The sequence below is a fragment of the Sinocyclocheilus grahami genome, unplaced genomic scaffold (assembly GCF_001515645.1).
Source record: "Sinocyclocheilus grahami isolate Dianchi unplaced genomic scaffold, SAMN03320097.WGS_v1.1 scaffold116.1, whole genome shotgun sequence".
NCBI classification, from domain to species: domain Eukaryota; kingdom Metazoa; phylum Chordata; class Actinopteri; order Cypriniformes; family Cyprinidae; genus Sinocyclocheilus; species Sinocyclocheilus grahami.
Window position 1 is genome coordinate 2,343,684 of NW_015505295.1, and position 24,722 is coordinate 2,368,405.

General features: G+C 39.2%; 4 protein-coding genes across 5 annotated transcripts in view; 1 reads left to right on the forward strand and 3 right to left on the reverse strand.

The window, feature by feature from the left end:
- The window catches only part of eloa (elongin A), an 11,892-nt gene extending 4,183 nt beyond the window's left edge, over positions 1 to 7,709 (reverse strand). Inside the window, exons 1-4 of the mRNA XM_016277887.1 lie at positions 7,524 to 7,709; positions 6,212 to 6,268; positions 5,979 to 6,094; positions 2,114 to 2,598 (exon numbers count right to left, since the gene is read on the reverse strand). Of these exons, the coding sequence (XP_016133373.1) occupies positions 2,114 to 2,598; positions 5,979 to 6,094; positions 6,212 to 6,268; positions 7,524 to 7,595 (730 nt within the window). The 5' untranslated portion in view covers positions 7,596 to 7,709. The remainder of the gene's footprint in view (positions 1 to 2,113; positions 2,599 to 5,978; positions 6,095 to 6,211; positions 6,269 to 7,523) is intronic.
- A 654-nt stretch (positions 7,710 to 8,363) lies between these two features.
- Positions 8,364 to 15,314, forward strand: LOC107589442 (kelch-like protein 31). Its single transcript, XM_016277888.1, has 6 exons — positions 8,364 to 8,513; positions 11,189 to 11,924; positions 12,280 to 12,626; positions 12,863 to 13,162; positions 13,439 to 13,614; positions 13,894 to 15,314. The coding sequence occupies exons 2-6, from the start codon at positions 11,510 to 11,512 to the stop codon at positions 14,648 to 14,650; spliced, it is 1,995 nt and encodes a 664-aa protein (XP_016133374.1). The 5' UTR covers positions 8,364 to 8,513; positions 11,189 to 11,509; the 3' UTR covers positions 14,651 to 15,314.
- A 1,624-nt stretch (positions 15,315 to 16,938) lies between these two features.
- Positions 16,939 to 19,538, reverse strand: LOC107589447 (60S ribosomal protein L11-like). The gene is made up of 6 exons (XM_016277896.1): positions 19,462 to 19,538; positions 18,755 to 18,905; positions 18,519 to 18,625; positions 18,191 to 18,322; positions 17,147 to 17,257; positions 16,939 to 17,025 (listed from the first exon to the last, which is right to left on the reverse strand). Exons 1-6 carry the CDS (start codon positions 19,465 to 19,467, stop codon positions 16,996 to 16,998), a joined length of 537 nt encoding a protein of 178 aa, XP_016133382.1. The 5' UTR covers positions 19,468 to 19,538; the 3' UTR covers positions 16,939 to 16,995.
- A 1,770-nt stretch (positions 19,539 to 21,308) lies between these two features.
- LOC107589446 (cyclic GMP-AMP synthase-like) lies at positions 21,309 to 24,470 on the reverse strand. Of its 2 annotated transcripts, XM_016277894.1 has the most exons (7): positions 24,427 to 24,470; positions 23,865 to 23,959; positions 23,561 to 23,775; positions 22,848 to 23,076; positions 22,275 to 22,538; positions 22,082 to 22,181; positions 21,309 to 21,996 (listed from the first exon to the last, which is right to left on the reverse strand). In XM_016277894.1, the coding sequence occupies exons 2-7, from the start codon at positions 23,884 to 23,886 to the stop codon at positions 21,495 to 21,497; spliced, it is 1,332 nt and encodes a 443-aa protein (XP_016133380.1). In that variant the 5' UTR covers positions 23,887 to 23,959; positions 24,427 to 24,470; the 3' UTR covers positions 21,309 to 21,494. The 2 variants fall into 2 exon arrangements, with proteins under 2 accessions (XP_016133380.1, XP_016133379.1); XM_016277893.1 differs by lacking the exons at positions 23,865 to 23,959; positions 24,427 to 24,470 and having other exon boundaries at positions 23,561 to 23,836.
- Positions 24,471 to 24,722: the final 252 nt, after the last annotated feature.

The window sequence follows — 24,722 nt, forward strand, 5'->3', positions numbered from 1 at the left end:
AGAGTAATTAATGACAGAATTTTCATTTTTTGGGTGAACTAACCCTTTAAGTTATTAATTGAAGGGAAGTGTATAAAATTTATCAAAAGTGACAGTAAATCCATTTTTATGTTACAAACGATTTCAAAAATTTTCTTTTTTTGTTTACTTTCTATTCATCAAAGAATGGCCTGAAAAAAATAGTTTCACAAAAAAATATAAAGCAACTGTTTGATTATAATAAGAAATGCTTCTTGAGCAGCAAATCAGCATATTAAAATGATTTCTGAAGGATCATGTGAAACTGAAGACTGGAGTTATGACTGCTGAAAATTCAGCTTTGCCATCACAGAAATAAATTACTTTTTAAAAATGTATTACAAGAGAAAAAATATTTTAAATTGTAATAACACATTCACAATATGACTATATAATATATTAATAATATATTCACAATATGACTGTTTTTACTGTATTTTTAATCAAATAAACACAGCCATGGTGAGTATAAGAGACTTCTTTAGGGATATTGTCATGTTAACCACAATTAAAGCAAGCAAAACTTTCTTACCATCACTTCCTCCTTTCTTTTCCCTTTTGCTTTCGTGTGGGCTTAAATGTCGATTGTGTTTAGATTTGTGACTCGTCCCACCCTGTTGCTCTCTGTCGGCTCTATGCGACCTCTCCTCACTGCTGCCGACACCCGTGGGACGATTCTTCCGTCTCTCCTGTTCCCGAATGTCTTGGGAATTGTGCTCTCTGACTGGCTCTTTGTGTGGCTTGCTGTGCCTCATGTCATTGCGTGGGGGACTGGGCTCTGGCTCCTCTTCAGGAGGGCTTTCATATTCATCTGACTGATACTCCCTTGCGCTACTGTGCCTGTACTGAGAGCTGTAGTGCTGTGGAGGGGAGGGGGAGTAGCCATGTCGGTATCCCATCTCTTCATGTTGTTCCTCCTCCATAAGTGGAGGCTCATCTGGAGACCGCTCCCGGACTCGTTTGTGCCCTCCAGACTCATTAATGCGTGAGTGGGAACGCCCTTCCTTTACATTTGGTCTTTTGATAAACATGAAACATATAACATAACTTATTCATCTCTTATCTCAGAAGACAACACCACCCCAAAAAGGGTTCCAAAATTATTACCCGCCAAACATCAAACCGGAGTAAAACTCATCAGCACTGGTAATTTATGGTACTTCATAAAATTATTGTAGAACCACTGTAGTCACGTCGACTGTTTTAACGATGTCTTTAGTACCTTTATGGATCTTGAAAGTTTGGGTGGTGTTGCTGTCAATGGAGGCCTCTCTGAGCCATCGGATTTGATCAAAAATATCTCAATTTGTGTTCTGAAGATGAACGAAGGTCTTAGGGGTGTGGAACGACATGAGAGTAATTAATGACAGAATTTTCATTTTTTGGGTGAACTAACCCTTTAAGTTATTAATTGAAGGGAAGTGTATAAAATTTATCAAAAGTGACAGTAAATCCATTTTTTATGTTACAAACGATTTCAAAAATTTTCTTTTTTTGTTTACTTTCTATTCATCAAAGAATGGCCTGAAAAAAATAGTTTCACAAAAAAATATAAAGCAACTGTTTGATTATAATAAGAAATGCTTCTTGAGCAGCAAATCAGCATATTAAAATGATTTCTGAAGGATCATGTGAAACTGAAGACTGTTTTTTATGTTACAAACGATTTCAAAAATTTTCTTTTTTTGTTTACTTTCTATTCATCAAAGAATGGCCTGAAAAAAATAGTTTCACAAAAAAATATAAAGCAACTGTTTGATTATAATAAGAAATGCTTCTTGAGCAGCAAATCAGCATATTAAAATGATTTCTGAAGGATCATGTGAAACTGAAGACTGGAGTTATGACTGCTGAAAATTCAGCTTTGCCATCACAGAAATAAATTACTTTTTAAAAATGTATTACAAGAGAAAAAATATTTTAAATTGTAATAACACATTCACAATATGACTATATAATATATTAATAATATATTCACAATATGACTGTTTTTACTGTATTTTTAATCAAATAAACACAGCCATGGTGAGTATAAGAGACTTCTTTAGGGATATTGTCATGTTAACCACAATTAAAGCAAGCAAAACTTTCTTACCATCACTTCCTCCTTTCTTTTCCCTTTTGCTTTCGTGTGGGCTTAAATGTCGATTGTGTTTAGATTTGTGACTCGTCCCACCCTGTTGCTCTCTGTCGGCTCTATGCGACCTCTCCTCACTGCTGCCGACACCCGTGGGACGATTCTTCCGTCTCTCCTGTTCCCGAATGTCTTGGGAATTGTGCTCTCTGACTGGCTCTTTGTGTGGCTTGCTGTGCCTCATGTCATTGCGTGGGGGACTGGGCTCTGGCTCCTCTTCAGGAGGGCTTTCATATTCATCTGACTGATACTCCCTTGCGCTACTGTGCCTGTACTGAGAGCTGTAGTGCTGTGGAGGGGAGGGGGAGTAGCCATGTCGGTATCCCATCTCTTCATGTTGTTCCTCCTCCATAAGTGGAGGCTCATCTGGAGACCGCTCCCGGACTCGTTTGTGCCCTCCAGACTCATTAATGCGTGAGTGGGAACGCCCTTCCTTTACATTTGGTCTTTTGATAAACATGAAACATATAACATAACTTATTCATCTCTTATCTCAGAAGACAACACCACCCCAAAAAGGGTTCCAAAATTATTACCCGCCAAACATCAAACCGGAGTAAAACTCATCAGCACTGGTAATTTATGGTACTGGTAACCGTTCAAAGGTTTGGGGTCAGTAAGATTTTTTAAAATATACTGTATACATTTACGTTTATTTAGCAAGAATTCATTAAATCCATTTCAAATAAATGCAGTTCTTTTGAACTAGTGATCAAAGAATCCAGAAAAACAAAATGTATCATGGTTTCCACTAGGGGTGGCACAGACTAATCGACTAGTCGACTTCAATGCTCTGCCATGACGCTTTAAGCTTGCCGTCGACTAGTCGCTGGTCCTATAGAGGGCGCAACAGGATAAGAAATTTTTTAAGGACTTCCACATTTACGCTCCGTTTCCAAATAGTTAAAATGACAAATAAATGCATACTCTGAAAGTGCTCCACAAGAAATGTGAGATTATATTACTGGATGCTCGAAATTGAACGGGAAAATGCACATTTTAAACCGCTCATTGTACAGGTAGGTAAGTTAATCGCCGTTCTAATCTAATGCGTTGCTGCACTGTAACGCACACACATTACAGACAGTAGGTGCGTCCAAAATCGTGTACTTATGCACTATTCTATGACGTTTTGTAGTTTAAATAGTGTGAGTAGTGTGTTCACACTGAAAATTCCAAAAAGAAAAAGTGCACTTTAAATACCCGGATGATGCACTTAAATAACCGAAAAAACTAAGTGTGGAATGTTGAACACTTCATGCACTCAACTGTCGCAGCTTTAATTATGTAGTGAAGGGGGAGGGGCTATTAGACTCCATTTATGAATGACCAAATAACCTTATATAATTCATACACTACATGGTTGAGTACATAGTGCATAAGTGCATAGTGTATAGTGCGTCATTTGGGACGCAGCTAGTAGCTCATACATCATGCGCAGATCGCGCGCACACAGAATCATTCAGCACGGAAATGTATGGTCAACACTGTTCTATGATTTCTCAATAAAATTGCTTTGAAACTGAAAAGTTAAAGCATATATTTCTTAACTAAATTCCACAGCTTCACTACTAGTAGAGAGACGCTGCCAGGTAGAATTAATTCAGACACGAAATCTCTCTCACAAATGCATTCATATGAATGTAATCTTTACTGTGCTGCTTTATCTGTATCTGATTTAGAACGAGCAGAAATCTGTGAGAAACATAACGACTCAAAGTCAAAAGAACTGTTAAAAATGAGCTGTTATAGGAGCAATAGCCATGTGGGCAGCGCTGTGTCATATGCCATAGCTGTGCACAAGGTGTTTGTCACAGCTCCAGACTTATTTGTTCATTAATGACGTCATCAGCGACTAGTCGACTTCGACTCGACTTTCATCACATAAAAGTCGACTTTAAATGGATCATGTGACACTGACACCATTTTTGGATCATGTGACACTGAAGACTTGAGTAATGGCTGCTGAAAATTTTGCTTTGCCATCACAATAATAAACTGCATTTTAAAATATATGAAATTAAATAACATTTTAAGGGGGTCATATGATGTTGATAAAAAGAACATTATTTTGTTTATTTGGTGTAATGAAATCTGTTTATGCGGTTTAAGGTTAAAAAAACACATTATTTTCCACATACTGTACATTATTGTTTCTCCTCTATGCCCCGCCTTTCTGAAACGCATCGATTTTTACAAAGCTCATCGGTCTGAAAAGCGAGGTGTGCTCTGATTGGCCAGCTATCCAGTGCGTTGTGATTGGCCAAATACCTCAAGCGTGTGACGGAAATGTTACGCCCCTCACCATATTGTGATGCCCTGTCAGGCCGGAGCGATTATTCAAAAACATTAAAACCCATTATAAACGAGGCATTTGTTGCATCCAGTGGGGACATAAGTACAGATTATAATGACTTATACTGTCTTTTTATGCATTGCATCGCGCCGTGTTAACATAAAACCATGACTGCATTTGTGATTGGAGAAACGACAAACAACAAGTGCTACTCTACACTGCTCAAAACTCGCGTTTGAATCGTCAAACGTTTTAATTCTTTAAATATAAAAACCGTACTTACAATCTGTGAGTCAGAACAGCCGGCATTGTAGTCTACTCTCCCAGGATCAATAAACAGTCCTCCATAAAATGTGCTGCACACATCTCAATATTTGGGTTGAGCTGTTCTGGAACAGTGTTGTAAATACAACTTAACCACTGATTTCTAGTCGTGTCCTCTTTTGGAAGGCCAAACAAAGCAGTTTCGCTTTCACAACGAAACATACGGCGGGCTACAGTGAGCGGAGGCAGGCTTGAGTGAGCGGCGGTGGGCGGGCTTGAGAACTGCGCGGCCAGCGGATTCGACCAAGGAGCGTCCGGCGGGTTGCGGCAACCACATGTGACAACCCCGGGCTGGACTCCACTTTGTCCACGGTGAAAGCCGATCCGGCGATCCACAGCGCGAAGTTGATGTATTTCCTCAGCGACCAGCACGGATCAGCTCCAGGCATGACGAAGCGATATCGTCCTCTTTTGGAAGGCCAAACAAAGTAGTTTCGCTTTCACAACGCCTCCATGACATGGCAGCGACAGCAACAACACTACAGCGAGAATAGAAGCTACGCCTTTTTTCTTTGCGTGAACATTTGGGCGGCGTTATGCAAATCTTCCCACATCATGACGTAGACATGTGGGGGCATGTTAGAACGAGCCATTTTAGGTAGGCGTGGTTGACTCTTAACTTTTATAAAGAATATCTCTTTGGATTTGAGACTTTAGTCTCTGCAACTTTACAGATCTTCTTTATGCACCAAGAGCTTGTAACACTCCAAAGAGAAAGGAAAAATTGAAATCGCATCATATGACCCCTTTAAATTGTGATAATATTTAACTGTTTTTACTGTATTTCTGGTCAAATAAATGCAAGCTTAGTGAACATAAAATATATATTTTTCAAGAACCCCCTTATCAAAACCCAAAACCTTTGAACAGTATTGTATATCTAAAAATATGCAAAAGTGCAATATACAGTTTAATGACCAATAAGAAACATTGAAGGCACACAAATTTTCCTCAATACACCTGCTACTGGCAGTTGTGGCAAAAAGTTAATTTTTGACCATGACAACAAAAATATTCTGAAGAACAGTTGTTTCAGTTTCAGCTTCTTCACCAAGAAATTTAGCAGTAGATGCTTTGTCAAGAATCTTTATGATCAAATGTTAGGCTTTTAGCTATCCCCTTTGTTGAAAATTACACTATTCTTATTACTCTAAAAGGTTAATTGCAATGATATGAATACGTAATATATCACTTTAAAAAACTAACCTGTCTGCAGATCTCTCTGGCACAAGCTTTTTCCACTTGGCCACAAGGTTCTTTGCTGCCTCCCCAGCAAATTCATGTTTGCGCAGGGAATTCACTGTCTTTCCAATGCCTGTTTCCTGCAAGAATCGAAGAAAACAAACATATTAAAAGCTATAGAACCAACTGCATTAATAAAAACTGTTAGACCAACTCAAGAGTAATACTTTAGAACATAAGTATTATTTTAATCTTACCACCAGGATGTCTACTGTTATAGGAAGCTCCCCCAGCTTTTTGAGAGTTTTCAGCAGCTAGACAGAAGGTGAAAAGTGGAAAAAAATATTTATAGCTGGTAAATATTCCATTAACACTCACCATTGGCAGTTGTAGCAAAATGTTAATTTTGGACCATTACCACAATATTGGAAAGAACATATTGTCAAAATTTGATCACACTTTGTGATCAAATTAAGTGGAAAACTGCAATATTTGTTGAAAACTACTTAAGATAATTTACAATGTATTTAACACATATTATCATAAAATGCCTATCACATCATTCTATAAAACTAACCACAAAAAAAGTGTACAATGATACATAAATTATATCCAAATACATATTATACATATAATAGAAATAATAATAGTAGAACAAATAATAGAACAAATACATATAATAGAATATATGCTATAAACTATAGAGACGTAATACACTTAGGAAAAAACTGGCAGTAGTACATCATGCACCAGGGTGTTTACATATTTCAAGGAGTAACTGGCATTGTATAGGTCCAAAAAAGAAAAAACATGGCATGACCGTGGTGCAGTGCCCAAATAACATGGTAGTACTGTAGTATTTTTTGTTTACACAAAGACAACATTGTAAGACTAATGCCAAGTAGCACACTTATTAGTTGGCTAAGTAGTAGACTCACTTTAATGCCAGATTTGGCAAAACAAACATTTAATTGCCCTTTCAAAGTGTCGTCGTGGCCTACACGGGAACATGGGGGGTTGCATTGGCCAGAAAGTTGGGCAGTATCTCAAACCTCGTTGAGCTTCCTATCTAGACAACATTCTGAGGCATGGAATGATGCATTCTGCCCACTAATGCCCTCTACATAGGCAGATCACTAGGTTTTGAGACACAGCCTTAGTGTAATAACCATTCACTATTGAGAAGGAATCGTGTCTTACAGGGAGTAACAGAAATTCTGCTGCATTACTCAAGGCCTGTCTTCATCTGTCACCGCTATCGTATTAAATCGCTGTGGTTGACATTTCTGATAACCGAGCACAAGCTTCTGGGAAAGTGCCTCGATGCTGTTTTTACTGTCGTATCGAGGCATATTTGAGGAGAAAGCTCAATCCAGACTGATCTATTTAAACCGATCGTCCATTTCACGGTCTGCTGCTCTTGTAATTGTTAGACGTGGGATTTCTGGATAGCAGTGCTGATCGAACCTCAGGCTAGACACTCGCAGAAGTGCGTATAACACAGTCATACATGGTGCGAAAAGGGACGACGTAGAGCATTCGCTTCGTCTCACCGAAAAGGTTTCTTACCTTGCGAGGCTCTTGATTCTCTGAGAGCCTTAACTGCAACTTCTCGACTGCTTCCAATATCTCCTCCGCCATGTTTACAGCTGGTACATGGTGCCCGGAAGCCACAACAGCAATGGTGGGGGCCTGCTGTTGTTTCAGACTGCTGCGAACTTCCGTCACTCCAAATGGAGATTGAGATTCCGGAAGAACGTCATTCTGCTGTTATAACGTCATCCTAGTGAGCTCATGATGTATTCATGTATTTATTGTCCAGATTTGATCATTCAGCTTTGTGCTTATTTCAGATATATCCTGCCCAGGAAGGCCAAATTAAGTGGTGAGTTTTTTACTTGCAAACTTTAATTTGCCTATAGCATGTCTAAAAAAAGTGATTTAGAATTATTAAATTATTTAATTAGTTACATTATTCAAATACAAGGACTCCACAACAACATGAGTGAAGTATCTTCTTCGCCAAAGATGTAATCAAATGTTAAAGCATCATCCCTGACGAGAGACTGAAGCTTGTTAAGAAATCAGGAAGGGGGCCAACACTTTTTCACACCACTGTATATATATATATATATATATATACTAATCTGCCATTGAAGAATGCATACTATCTATTGATAATGTCTAGGGCAGTTATAGCCCTAATCTTGTCTTGCCTTTAAGAATAACGCTGCCTCTGTGTGTCCTATCAGGTTGGTGTTAGGAGGACAAGCTGGATATGGACAGTGTTTTTTTGGGGAGGGGTGTATGGCTGTATATGGAGAAGGTTATGTAGGTGGGGTTGAGGACTGGTAGGATTGTGTTGCAGAGCTGTGGTTGGTTCATCTTTTCCACTAACTCCTGCTGCCAACAGAGCTCTGACTGACAGACAGACAGACAGTGAGAGAGACAAGATTACCAAGAAGAGAAAGAAAACAGTGTGAATTCAAGAACTAAGAGAACGAATGAAAGAAGAACAAGGAAGGACAAATAAGAGTGGAAGAGAGCTGTAAAGTAGAGGTAAAACTGACTGTGCTTCTCTTTCTTTTGATGAATGCATAAGGACATAATAATACATTTACATTAAATTAGACACTTACATGTGAATGTTTTAAAAAGCAACAGAACATTGACGTGAATGTTTTAAAAGCAACAGAACTTTGCTTACACTTTTAATGCATGAGTTCAATTCATCATCTCCATGTAATTTAGAACATGGATTTACAACAAGCCTGAATCATAAGACATGCTTACTTCATATAGACATGCTTCAATTTATGTGAGTTTATTGAAAACTAAACATCACTTTGGATATGCATCCCTGACATCTCACAATCCAAACACAGACTCGTAGAATTTCTTATCAAAGGCATCCCACTGTAGTGGGGTGGTCTAAATTTAAACAGACCCCTGTCAGAGTCAGAAACAGAGAATGACATGAGGGTTGTTTCTCAATGTTTATAAATAACAAGCAGAGCGAGGAGCTTGTTGGAGGTTGGCAAGCAACTACAGCATTTTAGACTGAAGACGGACAGCCAGGCCTTCCGTTTTTAGGAATGACATGTGTACCAGCTGCTTCATTCCCATCTCCTCTTACCCTCTCATCCTTTCTTATTATCTTTCTCTTTTCAAAGTATAGAAATGTCCTTGTCTCTCTGCTTACCTCTCACCTTTTCATATTGAGTGTTGTGAAATTTTCTTTAGAGCATCAGATAAAAGAACATGAACCTATCACTTTTCAGTTAACCTGAAAGGATCACCAGATGACTTTCATTGAGCTATCTGGGTCAGATGGTTGTATGATCATCACTGAAACTTTCATCAAACTACTGCAAACCTGAAAATTACATCAGTCATTGATTCTTTCCCCTCAAGCATTTTCCTCTCTGTGCTGTAAATAGCTGTAAATGTTCTGTGGTTTTGTGTGTGCATGTCATAGCCCATGCAGGGCCAGCAGCTGCCGTGGTGTAATATAAGAGGTGACAGTCGTGTTAGTGCTTTATGACTGACATTATGTTGCAACACTCCTGAAATCATTTAAACATCTGCAGAAAACAACAGATCTGATCCAAATGATAGTAAACGTCACAAAAGCATGGCAGGCAACATATAACTTATGTATCTAATGTGTCATCAAGAAAGCAGTATAGCTCTTATTAAGACTTAATGCATCAAAATGCTCTATTTTATCATTCTAATATATATATATATATATATGTTCCGTATTCATTTACTTATGGTAAATCTTGCCATATTAGGAACCAGCTAGGAATAAAAAATATTCTGACTGGGGGAAAAAACACAACTGTGGAGATGGAAATAAGCACTGAAAAGTTTGAACAATATACTGAAATGGTGTACTACAAAAAGGTTGATTTTTTCAAACATTTTAGCCTTAGCAAAACAAAAAGTGGGCCATTCTATTTTTTTAAAAATGACACTGTTTATATAATCTAAAAACATAGTTGCCTTTTGCTGTCATATATTTGCTTTTCTAACATTTAGGATTTTAAGCATTGTATTGTCCATGTACATTTAAATCATATAATAATTGCTTTTTGATGCTGTTATTATTTTTCCTTTTTAAATGAGACTCTTCATATTTTGAACACCTGTTGATTACATTCAAGCAGCAGCCCTTTGTGTATCTGTCCCTGGTGAAAAAGGTTGTCATGGTAAATGGGCGGATTCACTTTGCACGACTGAGTCATCCATGCATTTACGCTTGATTGAAAACAACTCCATCTGATTTTGAGAACAATGATAAACCTTTGTGTTGTGGCACAGATTTTAAGGTGAGATGGGGGTGAGGGAGGGGGCAGGAAGGGAATGATGACAGTGTGAGGGTAATTTAAGCAGCACAGCCCCTGCCATTCTTCCTATGTTGCTTTAGAATATTTTTAGAAGAGATGTAAGCACATCTGTCTATCACAGTCCAATCATGCTTGTTTGTTTGTCTATGAGGGGTCTGCTTTGTTCTGGTTTTGCAAGCATAACAGAACAATCTCCTCTCTGAAACAATACACATTTTCAATGAGCTGATTACAAACAACCTAGGCAAAAGTAATAATTCTGCTTATGTATTTGCTGTGATCCGTAATAAACTATGTGGCTAAATATTTGAGTCTGGTAGTGTGCATGTATATTTAACTATAATAACTGGCAAATGGGAGGGGATTGCTGATATAAGAATAAACACAATCTCTAAGACATGCTGAATCCTATAATAAGAGTCAGATGTCATTGCAAATGTACATTACATCCTTTATAAAATTTAGTACCAAAACTGCATATAGTGTCCTGCAATATGCCATGCTTTATCTATCTATTAAATGTAAAATTAATTTTTTTTTAAATAAACTTAACATAGATAAGGTTTTCATGCACTTACTGTATATCAACAGAGAGACTACATGAAATATACTTTACCATTTCAATTTGGAATACAAAAATCTGCATGTTACTTGTAAACTACTCAGCTTGCTTATAATAAATTATAACCGTAGTCCGTGGCAATCCTTTTTGGAAACTCCCCTACGAGACCACATGCACCTGTCAATCAGCCTTATATCCTCCCACTGTAAAAGAGTAAGATGAGATCAAGTGTAAACCCATCCATGTTGACCATGATATTATAAAGCATATGATATTTATTGAACTCATACTTACTATATGTTAACTGTGTGTCTTTTCAGGTGGTGTGCACTGACACGGATCAATCACTCTCCTCCACTGTTAGTTTGGAAATGTAGTGCGTCTGTCTGTCCATATAGCTTCTTGGTTAATCAGTGCTCTTGTGATACAGTAAAAGTGTCACAGCTTCAAAATCATTCTATCAGTATAAACCTTTAAAGAAACAAAAAATACACAAAAAAATAATAAAATTTGAAGAAAAAAAAAGTGAATCTATTCAAGTGTTATTGGGTCATTGTGACTGTCGGCACAGAATCTATCAGTTAGAAAATCTGTTGACCTGACTGATAAAAAGCTGTAATCTAACCGGCCTACACATCTCAATGGCTCCCAAGAAGAAGTCACCACGCCCTAAGAAGTCCATTCCTGAACCAACAACAGTTGAGAGTGGAGTGGTTGTCCCAGAGCCCAGTGTTAAGAAGCTGGAGCTTCCTCTTAATGTTGAGCAGCTGAACCGGCTCAATGGGGTGCCCCTGCCACCCCCTGTGATTCGACCTGGAGAGAGAGGTTTTGGCCTGGGCAGTGAGCTCACCCGCCCCTTGCATGGATCCACTCTGCTGGAGGAGCTGAGCCGCATGAGACAAGAACGATTCCTCACTGATATGGAAATGGCCTGCAAAACCAAGGCATTTGATGTCCACAAGCTCGTAATTTCCTCAGTCAGCCAGTATCTACGTGAAGTCCTGGCCAAGGACCCTGGACTCAAACGACTGGAACTCCCTACCCTCTCACCTCTTGGTAAGCCTTAAAAGATATAATCTAGTTCAGAGGTTTTCACTTGTGCGGCTGGAGACCCACTGTCCTGCAGAGGTTAGCTCCAACTCTCATCAAGCACACATGAACCAACCATTCAGGACAATTCTGAATCTGATTCAGGATCAGAACCAACCAGGCAGGTGGGTTGGAGCAGGTTAGAACTAAAATCTGTAGGACAGTATGTCTCCTGGAGCAGGGTTGAAGACCTAGCTACATTTGTTAAAGTTCCCCAATATTTTGAGTGGCCCAAACAACTGGAATCATGTCTGACATTATGGCTAAGTCATACATATTAAAACACCATAACATATACTGTATGTATTATATTTATCCTCAGGACTTGCCAATGTGATTACGTTTGCTTACCTGGGCCGTGTGCACATGTCCCTATACACCATTGGCTGCACTGTGTCTGCAGCCAGCACCCTGCAAATCCCTCATCTTCTCCAGATGTGCATGGACTTCCTGATGTCCGAACTGAATGTGCACACTTGTGTGTATGTGTGGAACATCGGCGCTGCATATGGTTTGATGCCTGTTCGAGAGGCCGCCCGGCGCTACATTCTGGAGAATTTGACCCAGTTTTCTGAGACAACCCAATTCAACCAACTCACCCTGGAGCAGATCACATCTTTCCTGCAAGATGACAACCTATCTCTTCCTTCAGAGGTCATCACCTTTCAGGTCAGTGTAAGGAAAGTTTGATGGAAGGGCAAGAGGAATAGGGGTATCGCAAAAGCTAAGGAAGTCCTATTTATACAGTGACCCAAAAGCTAAACATGTCAGCAAACACAGCACATACTGTAAAAAGAGATATAGCTAGAGTCGTGACAAGGATATAAATATGTACACTATTTATAAAGTAGACTGAATTAGATACTAAACTTGGACCACTCATTTTAAATTTTCTTGGAACCTAGATTGCAATGAAGTGGATAGACTTTGACCCAAAGAGGCAGGAACATGCTGCAGAACTGCTGTCTCACGTGCGCTTTGAGACCATCCCTGCGAGTAAGCTGGTTAGTGAGATCCAGCCAGTGGCACGCATGATGCTAGATCCTCAGTGTCACCGTCTTCTGGTGGATGCCATGAACTACCATTTGCTGCCCTACCAGCAGAACACACTGCAATCACGGCACACAAAGGTCCGTGGAAGCCAGAATGCTCTTCTAACCATTGGGGGTCGTCCTTCACTAACTGAGCGTGCCCTAAGTCGAGAGGTACAAACTTTTGGACAAAGTCCATGACATGTAATACTCTTGATATCATTGGTTTCCAGTTCTACTCCTGGAAGAGCACCTTTTAGCAGTTTACCTCTGTCCTGCTCCAACACACCAGCCTAGAAGCTTCTAGTAATCCTGAATACCTTGGCTAAGGTGTTTCTGGTTTAAATAGGGTTGGAGTCAAACTCTGCAAGACTAAACTCCCTGCTCTGTCCACATAAGGAAATAAATTTTTTATTTCCTTTGATTGCTCACTTGTTTTACTGTGCAAAGGTGCTTTGGAGAGATCCACGAGAGGGAACAGCTACATGGCGTCATCTTACTCAGCTGCCAGCCAAGAGTTTCAACCAGTGTGTGGCTGTGATGGATGGATTCCTGTATGTGGCAGGAGGAGAAGATCAGAATGATGCCCGAAACCAGGCTAAACATGCTGTTGGCACCCTTAGCAGGTATGTTATCACAAATAATTTAGTCATCAGTAGACCCTATCAATCAGTCTAAAACTGTGGTGGTCCAATCTTGCTCCTGGGGTCCCACCTTCCTGTAGAGGTTAGTCCAAAACCTGATTAACCACAACTGAACTAGCTAATCAAGCGGGCTTTAGTATTACTAGGTACTTCCAGGTAGGTTACCGCTCTGCAAGAAGGTAGCCCTCCAGGAACAGGATTGGACACCCTTAGTCTAAAATCGAATACACAGATTTGACCGCATTACCTTCTGATCCTCAGATACGATCCTCGCTTCAACACTTGGCTACATCTTACCAGCATGCGCCAACGACGTACCCATTTCAGTTTGGTGGCCACTGGTAGGCGGCTGTATGCCATTGGTGGCCGCAACACTGATGGCCTCTTGGCCACCATTGAGAGCTACCAGCCCTCTACCAACACTTGGCAGCTCCGTACACCAATGGATATGCCACGATGCTGCCATGCCAGTGCTGTCCTTCCATCGGGAGACATCTTGGTGACTGGTGGGTATGTTAACTGCGCTTACTCTCGCTCTGTAATTCATTATAGCATTGACAGCGACACTTGGAGCGAGCAGGGAGAATTGGAAACACCTCGTGGCTGGCACTGCTCTGCAACAGTAGGTGGCAAGGTGTACGTGGTAGGAGGTAGCCAGCTTGGTCCTGGTGGAGTCCGCATTGATGTGATGACCATGGAGGTCTTCAACCCTGAGAGCAAGGAGTGGACCAGAGCTGCTACCCTGCCCCTGGGAGTGAGCACAGCTGGTATGTCTCCACTGGGAAATCACCTGTACCTGCTAGGTGGATGGAATGAAGCAGAAAAACGTTACAAGTCAGCAGTCCAACGCTATGACCCAGGCACTGACAACTGGTCAGCAGTGGAAGACCTGCCAGAACCCATAGTGGGAGTGTCCTGTTGTGCCCTTCCCTTGCCCCCACGCCACACGACCCGCAGACACCGGCACACACCTTCCCATGAAGATCAGAGCAGTGTGACACAGCATAACACTGCATGAGAAAGAAAAGCTGGGGAAAGACAGAGCAAGAAAGAGACAGGGTGAAAGGAGAGTAGAGAAAGGAGAGGAGAGAGTGCAGAAAAAGACAGCAAGAGAGAGAGTGAGGTGAAATAGAAATTGAGTAGAATGTAAAGAATAACAACATGAAGGGAAAAGCAAAGTAGTCTTTGTTTTTAAGTCTTGTTCTTAAAACTCCAAAGCTGCATTAGGTATACAGCGAGTTCAAAGAAAAGGTACTACCTAGGGCCCACTTATAAAGAATGTGAAAGGTACATTTCACAAGAGCCTCTGCAGTGTGAGGAATTTAGTGAGGTATCTGCTTATGAGTTTCTGTGAATGAGTTTTAGAAATTGAGCCATACAGTTCTATTGAAAATACTATAATGGGATTATCACCATTTTAATTCAGTAGTACTGAATTAAGTCGTATCAGTTTATTTATTTCTCAAAATTTTTTTTAAATCAAGTTTATCAGTTTTCTCTCTTAATAACCAAACCCAATAACTGCAAAAATTTTCAGTGGTACATGCAGAGGTACAACGCAAAAGTCAATACGCCCTTCAGACACACAGTTAAGCACCAAACCATTGATACTGCCCACCAAAGAATGTGCTTAATACCACACATATTAACCAACATGATTCATAGACTAGCTATGAATTGAATGCTTACCATATTTACTGTTTTAATCCATTTATGTATTTAAGTTACATTTAAGGGTCTTTACTCTCCTATGTAGAGATCAAAACAACTACCTATAATTGTATAATGATAAAACAAAATTATCTAAAAGAACCAGTAAAATACCAAACAAAATTGTCAACAATTGAATACATGACCAAATGGAAATTAATGCATAAGATGGAAAATGTAGATTAGAGAGCCTGGAGTATATCTGGTACTAAATCTCTGGAATTTCACTGAATAAACTTCAAGAAAAAAAAACTAGTCTCTTCTTTCCTTTCATACTAATCACCACCCAGCCCTCAACTGTCAGAAACTACTGTCTTTTAAATGAAATGTACTTCAAAATGCATTTAACACTACCACATAAGTGTCTAGATTTTAAAAAGTGACACCCAAGAGGACATCAAAAAGCTGGCGAAAAGCACTTCCTAAAATTTGTACCACCTAAACAAATATAGCCATTTCAGTTTTAAAGGGGTCATATGATTAAAATTTTTCCTTTCTCTTTGAAGTGTTACAAGCCCTTGGTGCATAAAGAAGAGCTGTAAAGTTGCAAAGACTAAAGTCTCAAATCCAAAGAGATATTCTTTATAAAAGTTAAGAGTCAGCCACATCTACCTAAAACAGCTCGTTCTAACACACCCCCACGTCTACCTCACTATGTGGAAATATTAGCATAATGCCACCCAAATGTGCACGCAAAGAAAGGCGGCGTGGTTTCAGGAACAGCAGTAGTGTTGATGCAGCCATGTCAGGGAGACGCTGTGTTATTCAATGCGAAAGCTCTTTATTTGGCCTTCCGGAAGTAGACGCAATTAGGAATCATTGGTTAAGATTTATTTACAACAGAACAGCACAATGCAGATGTTCAAATTTGTGCAACACATAAAAAAAAAAAAGGGTCAATTCAGACTTTGCGATGACAATCTGGCACTTCTGAATCAGCGACTCAGCTTCTGTTTTGTTATTAGTTTAAGCATTTGCTATTGACTGTTCAAATGCGGAGTTTTGCCCAGCACAGAGTAACACGTCGAGTGTGTGTGTGTGAGGGGAACAGGGTCACATCACAGGAGAGTGAACTGCCTGTCAGAAATCATAACACGTCAGCTGTCTTAACCACGGCTTGTGTGGTTCTACCCTGTCGAGCTTGAACTGATGGTAAAACTAATGACATTAACGGTCTTGATATTTACTTTGAAAGCTGACGCTATGACGCTTTTATGGTAAGGGGCGTTACATTTCCGACACGTGCTTGTGTTCGGCCAATCACAATGCACTGTGTCAGCTGGCCAATCAGAGCAGACTGCGCTTGTCAAAGGAGGGGACTTTGTTGAAAACGACAAGTTTGAGAGAGGCGGGGCATAGAGGACCTACAATAATGTATGTTTTTTGGACATTAAAGCATGTCAACATTCTGTTACACCAAATAATGATCTTTAAAATAGCATCATATGACCCCTTTAAAATAACTTACTAAAAAGCTCAACAAAAAAGTAATTTCATATACTTCATTAATAACGGTCACATGCCACACTAATACAAACCATGTGAAGTGAGCAACAACAGTGTTATACTTCACAAATAAAGACATCGACAGCATAATATTTGGGCTTTTCTTTTATTTGTTTGTTACAAATTGGGGGGGGGAAAGGTGGTCCTTTACTTGCCAGGGAGGATGATGCCATCATACTGAAAGAAAAAGAAAAAAAAAGCTTAAGCAAATTCTGGAATATAGAGAACAATTTTCGTACATTTGCTTAAATAGACTGTTTGGAAACTGAATCAACATAGGCATCAACTATTTAAACACCTTCTGTTGGAACCAGCGCATTGCCTCCTCTTTGCAGATACGGTGCTTGGCACCGATGCGGCCCTGCTTCCTCTTTTTGTCAGCAATGCTGAAACCAGGTCTACCAAGAACCTACAATAAACAGAGAATTACGACTGCTTATTCATAGTTGCCCAAATAACCATGAAATTAGAGGTTAAGGTTAAAAGATGTGATTGCTTTCATCTGTACTGCACCACAACCGACACACATTAGTAAAACAGCTGTTATAATATGGATGATTCTGGACTTATTGGCTGAGCTGCTTTTGAAGCCATTGTAAGATACTGTATATACAGTCAACTGTGAACTTAAATCTGTGTTGCTCGAGAACCATTCTGCCACACACCGGTGAAGAACTATATGGACCCTTTTCACAGATTGTGATGACATGTTTTAGCAGTCATCAACACTGCAAAATGTTTTTTTTTTATGTCAATTTATAACATTTATAACCCTTTTCTTTGCATTATATTAGATTTGCATCAAATTACAAAAAATTAGTTACCACATCTGTGAAGGTGTTTCTTATAAACTGTCTATGGGAGTAAATTTAAATTTGACAGTTTTCTCCTCTGACTGTCTCGGTTTTCCCCTCTTTTTGACAGTCTTGAAAACACTCATGTTTTCAGTGGAAAAGACTATGTCGAGTTTCTTTTGCTATTTGAGCAAACGGCGACGCAAAATATTTGATGTAGCCTTTAAATTAACCACTAATAAATGACTAAATTTGTGTTACCGTTTTTAGTACTCTGTTCCACGTTAGCGGTTCTAAAATCACTGCACATCAGTTTCTTAAGGCTTACTGCTTTAATTCAGTTTCAGACAGCCTAAAGCTTATCAGGAAGGGAAAAGTCCTTACCACCTACAGTACAGTTGGTATTAAAAATAGATACTCATATGAGCAAGTGTAGTGGCAGAACAATATCACTTAAAATAAAACTCCTTAACCAACAGGAAATAAACCACAACGATGTAAATAGATACATAAATGTGACCCTTTTGGATCAATAAAATGCAACTCACCACATAAAAGTCCAAGCCGTAGATTCCAATGCTTGGGTCGTACTTGATGCCCAAATCAATGTGTTCCTGGATACCAAAGCCGAAGTTTCCTGTGTCTGAGAAGTTGTTCTTTCTCAACTCGTACTCACGCACCTACACACACCCAAAAAAAAAAAGAAAAGTAAAATAAACAACTGCTTACAAACAATAAACCATACAGCATCCATAAACAAAACATGACATTTAAAGAACCCACTATGCATGCACTAAGAGTGAGGTACAGCCCTGGCTAATTTTAGCACAACAAATACCAAGTAGCCCATTCCCATTAACAACACATTCCTCTCACCTTCAGTCCCTTCTCCAGGATTTCCTCAGCCTTGGCTCCACGGACAGTGCAGTGGACTGCAATCTTTTCATTTCTACGGATACCGAAGGATCGCACAGTGTAGCGGGCTGGTGGGAGATATTTAGACAATGCATGGCACAACTTTACAAACACCAATGAATATAAAACCACATTCATAAGATATAGCAGAGTGCAATCATCTTCAACCACTAGCAAGAGATGGAAAGTCCACCTACCCTTGGAGAAGACAGGAGTCTGGCCTGTCAGCTGTTCCAGCACCTTAGCAGCACGGGTCAGTCTGTCACCACTCTCACCCACACAGATGTTCAGGCACAGCTTGCGGATGCGCAGCTCCCTCATGGGGTTCTCCTTCTTCTCACCCTGGTCCTGTACAATGACACACAGCCAAATAATTAGCGGTCATGAAACCGATTTCTTCACAAACCTCACCAGCGCCCACAATTTCATGCTGAAGATGTAACCAAAATAACAACCATAGCTCTTCAAAATGAGGTGCTGAACAAGAGACAAACTCAAACGAACCAATAGCTATTACATTATGGCCATGGGTCCGAGATAAACATGCCCGGACATATCCACCATTTGGAAAGCTACTAGTATGGCAATATCAGCCAACAAACTATCAATATTTCACATTACATACACCGGAGCTGCCGGTTATTGAACCGGACGAGTATTGGAAACACATAAGTAGCTTTAAGCTAGTCAACGACGTGCGGTCTCGGCTCTACCGCACACTCTAAAGCTAACGCCAATATCCGCCGCATCGAATCATTCTGGCCACAAATACTGTCATCGATCTGTATTTCACAGCGGCAGCGACTGATAACAGTATGCTTCACGTGATTACTGCATGCAGACAAGCAGATGTTTGTTGATTTTAATTATACTTTTTCATGATCACAATTTCTCACGTACTCACCGCCATGTTTGATCACTCAGAAGAGAACGATACACTTCCGGCGCAGAGAATTTATGCAGCGTTTTGAGTCCACAGAACTACACAGCCCAGCATGCTTTGCGCTGCGGGGCGAACTTCGGGTAATCTTTAAAGACTCCAAAATTGAAGTCGAAGACCAGATTTAATAAATGAGACACTTACACGTATATAAGGGAATATAAGTTGGTGAAGGGAAAATAGTTTTCAGTATTAGGAAAGCCTATTAGCCTATATCACTCGACTCAGAATAGGAAATTCTGTTTTAAATCATGTTCATAATAGGGAAACACTAAACAGGATTATGTAGCCTAATCATTTGGTCTAGCACAGTGGTTCTCAAACCGCTCCATGCAGTACCCCCAGCACTGCACATTTTGTATGTCTCCCCATATCTGACACACCCACTTCAGGTCTTGCAGTCTCCACTAATAAGCTGATGAGTTGAATCAGGTGTGATAGATGAGGGAGACATACAAAATCTGCAGGGCAAGGGGGTACTCCAGGACAGGTTTGAGACCCACTGGTCTAGCAGAAACTGTTCAGCATGTATTGCATGGCTTATATCAGGGAAAGAGAATAGTTTAATAGAAATTCAGAAATAACCTATACCAGGGGTGGCGAACGTCGGTCCTGGAGAGCCACAGCCCTGCAGAGTTTTGCTTCAACCCTAATCAAACACACCTGAACAAGCTAATCAAGGTCTGAAGGGTTACAAGAAGGTGAGTTATAATTAGGGTTGGAGCTGTACTCTGTAGGGCTGCTGCTCTTCAGGACCGGAGTTCGCCACTGCTGGCCTATACGTTTAATCAATTTCACTCTTATTAAATCCATCAGGTTGTCGTCAAAAATACAAAGTTAAATACTTACATTCTTACTCAGAATAACAAATGATATACTGAAAAAAAAATTGTGTAGAAACAATTTCCACTCAGAAATTGCTAGACAATTTCACCAAAAATGACAAAGAAATGACAAGTAACATTGAATTAAAGATAACATTTTGAAGAAGAAAACACTGAAATAGTATTTTCTTGTAAAACTTACTCATCCAATTTGTTTTTGTTTTTTTACATCTTCTAAAAATAATTTTGAACTAGAAGAAGAAAACTGCAGTTTTAGTTTTTTAGTCCATCCCTGCTGCACAGAAAAAAAGCAGCTAATTTTGTTGCACTTTTATGTATCTTGGTAAATACATGTGACAAATACCATTAAAGCAAACATTTGGAATGCATGACTGTCCTGCAAAGTTGGCCTTTTCACATCTACTCTGACTAAGGTCCAGAGAGGACTGTGTCTTTTAGGTCATATACCTTAGTCAAGCTAGACACTGTATTGAATTTAATGTGGATGAAAACAAATAGATTAACAGTCTTTACAGTGGAACGCACTGTATTGATGTCCTACATCTTATTACCTCAACTCAAATGTTTCAAAATTGTTTGATGAAATTTTTGTCCAATAATTTTTTTTCAGAAAGACATTTAGTCAGCTGAACAACCAATATGTTGTTAAAGAACAACACACTCTGTTGAACAGACTCTACTTATCCCTTGTTTTCATTCCTGTCACAAAGGAAATATGGCACTACTCTGACTAAGGTCTAAATTTCTAATTTGGTCCTTAACACAGCAAAATATACATGTATGAAATCAGACTTCATATCCAGTTCATATATGCTGTCTTTTCTTGGATTTAATGAAAAGTTTATAATATTACTGTATTTAAGTACTATAAGTAGGCCTACTACAAAACTATAGGCTACTAAAATAATAAAGGAAGCATACACTGTGTATCCCCTGTGAAAAAAAAAGTAACTAATGTTTTCTCCAATTTTATTTATCAGAATATGGTCATTTTGCTGTACATTTCTGATAAAACACACAGAAGATAATTTAAGCATATGACATAACTGGTTGACCTTTTGCATAATTTTCATTAGAAATGTATTTTAAAATAATTTTATATTGCACATTGATTATCTCTCCATATTTGGAGAGGATTAAATCATTCATCATTCACTTTTGAAACACACATCCGATTCCTACACACACAATAACAACCAATAAGCATACATATACATGCTTAAAAGAACGCTCAGAGGCAACAATACTGGCTGTGCCACTGATTGGGTGAATCACAGCATCAGTGTCAGGAAGAAGAACAGGGGTAGGACTTGGTGCCTTCAAAACAGGGAGCCCCAATTCTCTTTGCTCCCTCAGAACATTGGTCAGAAATAAAAGAGCTCGCTTGGGAAATGCAGGTGGGGAGAAAAGATTATGTTCGCGGACGAAGAAGTGGGGTAGTGAACCATTCAGTGCACATCGCTCAAAGTATCCAAAGAGCTTCATAAAGGAGACGGACAGCTGGCCTGGAGACCAAAACGAATCTTGCACTCTGTCTGAAAGGACATGGAAGAAGGTTGTTTTCCCATGGTAGGAACACAGAGGCTCAAGCTCTTTGGGATACTGCTGCTTCAGTCCCTCAATCAGACACTTCAGAAGCCGCAAACAAAGTTTCCTATAAGAAAGAAGAGAAAATCTTAGGGGCATCATAACATTAATCGATAACATAACCAGCTATAAAAATGAGTGTTCGTTCATACCGACAACACTTATTGGAATGACTCTCACAACACGTCTTCTTATTGCCATGATGCTGCATCATCTCTTTTTCAATGTGAGAGAAGGATATTCGCCAGCCCTCTGAAAACGAATACCTCAAATATATAAATGCTTTACGCTAAGGAAAGAAATAAATGTTTTTGTAATGACTGAATATGTATTGTGCCAGCATACCTTTGGCATCATCTTTGAGGTTTCTTCCTTTTGGTCTCTTTGGGACGAAATACACAGCCTTACTTACAAACTGGCGGCGACATTTTTTTCCAAGCCATTTGTCTATATTAAGACCTGCCCGTGCTGCTTGTGGCCAACCTTGTGGCACCTCAAGAGTGGGTACGATGTCCACAGACATCACATCATCGTCTTTCTCTTTCGCCTTAAATTCAAGGGTCACGGCCGGTGAATTTACTAGATTTCTGCGTATCACCCAACCTTCACCTGTGAACGGGTGGCAGAACCACAAACAATTTCAAGGTTATACACTACCTTTCTAAAATTTGGGGTCAAAATGTTTTATATTTTTTCTTGAGCAGCAAATCAGCATATTAGAATGATTTCTGAGGGATCATGTGACAATAAAGACTGGTGAAATGGCTGCTGAAAATTCATTCAATTCTTTTTACTTTATTTTTGAATCAAATATATGCATCAAATGCTTTTCAAAATCATAAAGAATTTTGGAATTGTAGTGTATAAAAAGATATCTGAACATGACGTGGTGTTGAGAAACAGATCAGTAAAACACACCTTGAAAATGGTTGCTAATGAATTTGCGGACCAAGCGGTACATTTCTGCTTTGATTTTGGTTGCTGAGACGGTTCGTTCATCTTCCAGAAGAAAGTGCTGGATTTCAGTTCGTGTGGCTTTGATAAGTTTTATCTTATAAAACAGTCCTTGATATTCTTCCAGTTCTGACAGTACAAGCCTAGGGACTTTCAGTTTCAGCATAATGTCAAACTCATTGGGTTTGTTGATCTGTTGGTGATAAAATTATTCCATTATTCCAAACATTCATGAATAATTTGAGTCAATCTTTGTTCTTCAAGATGTGGAGGATTATTGCACTATCGTTCAGAAGTTTGAGGTTGGCAAGATTTTTTAAATGATTTTGAAAGAAGTCTTCAGTGTCACATGATCCTTCAGAAATAAGTGTAATATGCTGAGTTGCTGCTCAAGAAACTTTTAATTGTTGAAAACAGTTTTGCTGTTGTCGTTTTTTGTGAAAACCATGATAGATTTTTTCAAGGTTCTTTGAAGGATTAAAAAGGTCAGCAGAACAGTGTTTATTTGAAATAGCTGAACATTTTAAAATCATTTGAACACTGAATAATTTGTAACATAATTGACTTTACTGTCACTTCTGCTCAATTTAGTGTATATTAAATATCTGATACAAACTTGAGCAACTCTTTCGATTTGACACTAGCTGATTTTTCTCAAAATGATTCACATTTTTTACCTTCACCATCTCATAATAGCTCCCACTGGTGAGAACTGAGACCTCCCTGAAGAAGGGCTGATCATCATTATTCTTCAGGAATTCCAGCAAGCTGTCGATTAGATGGTTTACTATCTTCACAGCATTCTGCTGGTCAAGCTTACGCAGCCGTAGGTCTCGACCTCGCTGTCTGATCAAGCGGTCCAGCTCGGGCGAAATGGAAGAATCATCTCCAACTTTATGATAACAGAACAAGTATAAGCAAGTATACATAGATACAAACAATAACTCAAAAGAGCAACCTGGTAAAGATTCTCCACATTACATGATCTCCTCTGGCTTTCCATAATAGAGCTGTGAAAAACCCAAGTTCAGATATACAGTGCTCTTCAGATCCTCTGTCGTGATGCTCAATCCAGCCTAAAATTTGAATGCAGTATAAATGCAAATTAATTATGTATGGAAATGTGCTAGGGTTTCTCCATGGATAAAACAATAAGAATAGGTAAAAATCATAAACATAGAGAGTAATTGACTAGCAACAGCTGACATATTTGTTTTACAGACAATTGTGCAACGCCTGTGAGCTTTACACCCTGTTTTATGGCTTTCATACATTTTAAAGAGTATAAACGTAAATGGAACGCCAAAGTTTAAAAAGGGAATAGAAAATAAAAGCAATTCTAAACTGATCAAAACGTCAGGGATGTTTTGATGTATTTATATATGTATTTTGCAACAAAAACTGAAAAATGGCACAGCATTTACTAAACCTTACAGGACAGTTAAAGCTTGGTTACTTTGTGACACTAAATTTAAAATACTCTACACTTTTTTTACATTTTCACAAGCATACTATTTAATGATACGCATGAATCCAGACTTACCCACTTCCTGGTCTAGAGAATAAGATCTAGTGACACAGAAATACAGCACAAGAGTATATTGATTCTAAGCTCCTCCCTGCCACATCAGATGATATTTTGCTTTACAGTTAAAGGTTCAGGGTGTGGCTTTGTTCTGGTAATGTAAAACCGAAACTTAAGGAACACGTAGTTGATGTTTACATGCTAGATTCTTGTGTGACAGCAGGTGTCACTCAGGTGGCGTGTGTACAGATGTACTTTATCAGCTGAAAGCAATGTCCAAATGTACAAAGGCCTTTGTAATGTGCTGACCGAAG

Bases quoted from the DNA above. Each gene is read 5' to 3' on its own strand.
- LOC107589442 (XM_016277888.1), top strand. From the start codon at position 11,510: ATGGCTCCCAAGAAGAAGTCACCACGCCCTAAGAAGTCCATTCCTGAA. The intron at 12,627-12,862 runs GTCAGTGTAAGG...CTTGGAACCTAG, and splicing joins CAGAGGTCATCACCTTTCAG to ATTGCAATGAAGTGGATAGA. The intron at 13,615-13,893 runs GTATGTTATCAC...TCTGATCCTCAG, and splicing joins GCTGTTGGCACCCTTAGCAG to ATACGATCCTCGCTTCAACA.
- LOC107589447 (XM_016277896.1), bottom strand. The intron at 18,626-18,754 runs GTAGGTGGACTT...ATCTCCCACCAG, and splicing joins GACTCCTGTCTTCTCCAAGG to CCCGCTACACTGTGCGATCC. The intron at 17,026-17,146 runs GTGTTTAAATAG...TTTTTCTTTCAG, and splicing joins TGCGCTGGTTCCAACAGAAG to TATGATGGCATCATCCTCCC.
- LOC107589446 (XM_016277893.1), bottom strand. From the start codon at position 23,812: ATGTATACTTGCTTATACTTGTTCTGTTATCATAAAGTTGGAGATGAT. The intron at 22,539-22,847 runs GTGTGTTTTACT...ACCCGTTCACAG, and splicing joins CATTAGCAACCATTTTCAAG to GTGAAGGTTGGGTGATACGC. The intron at 21,997-22,081 runs GTATGAACGAAC...TCTTTCTTATAG, and splicing joins CATTCCAATAAGTGTTGTCG to GAAACTTTGTTTGCGGCTTC.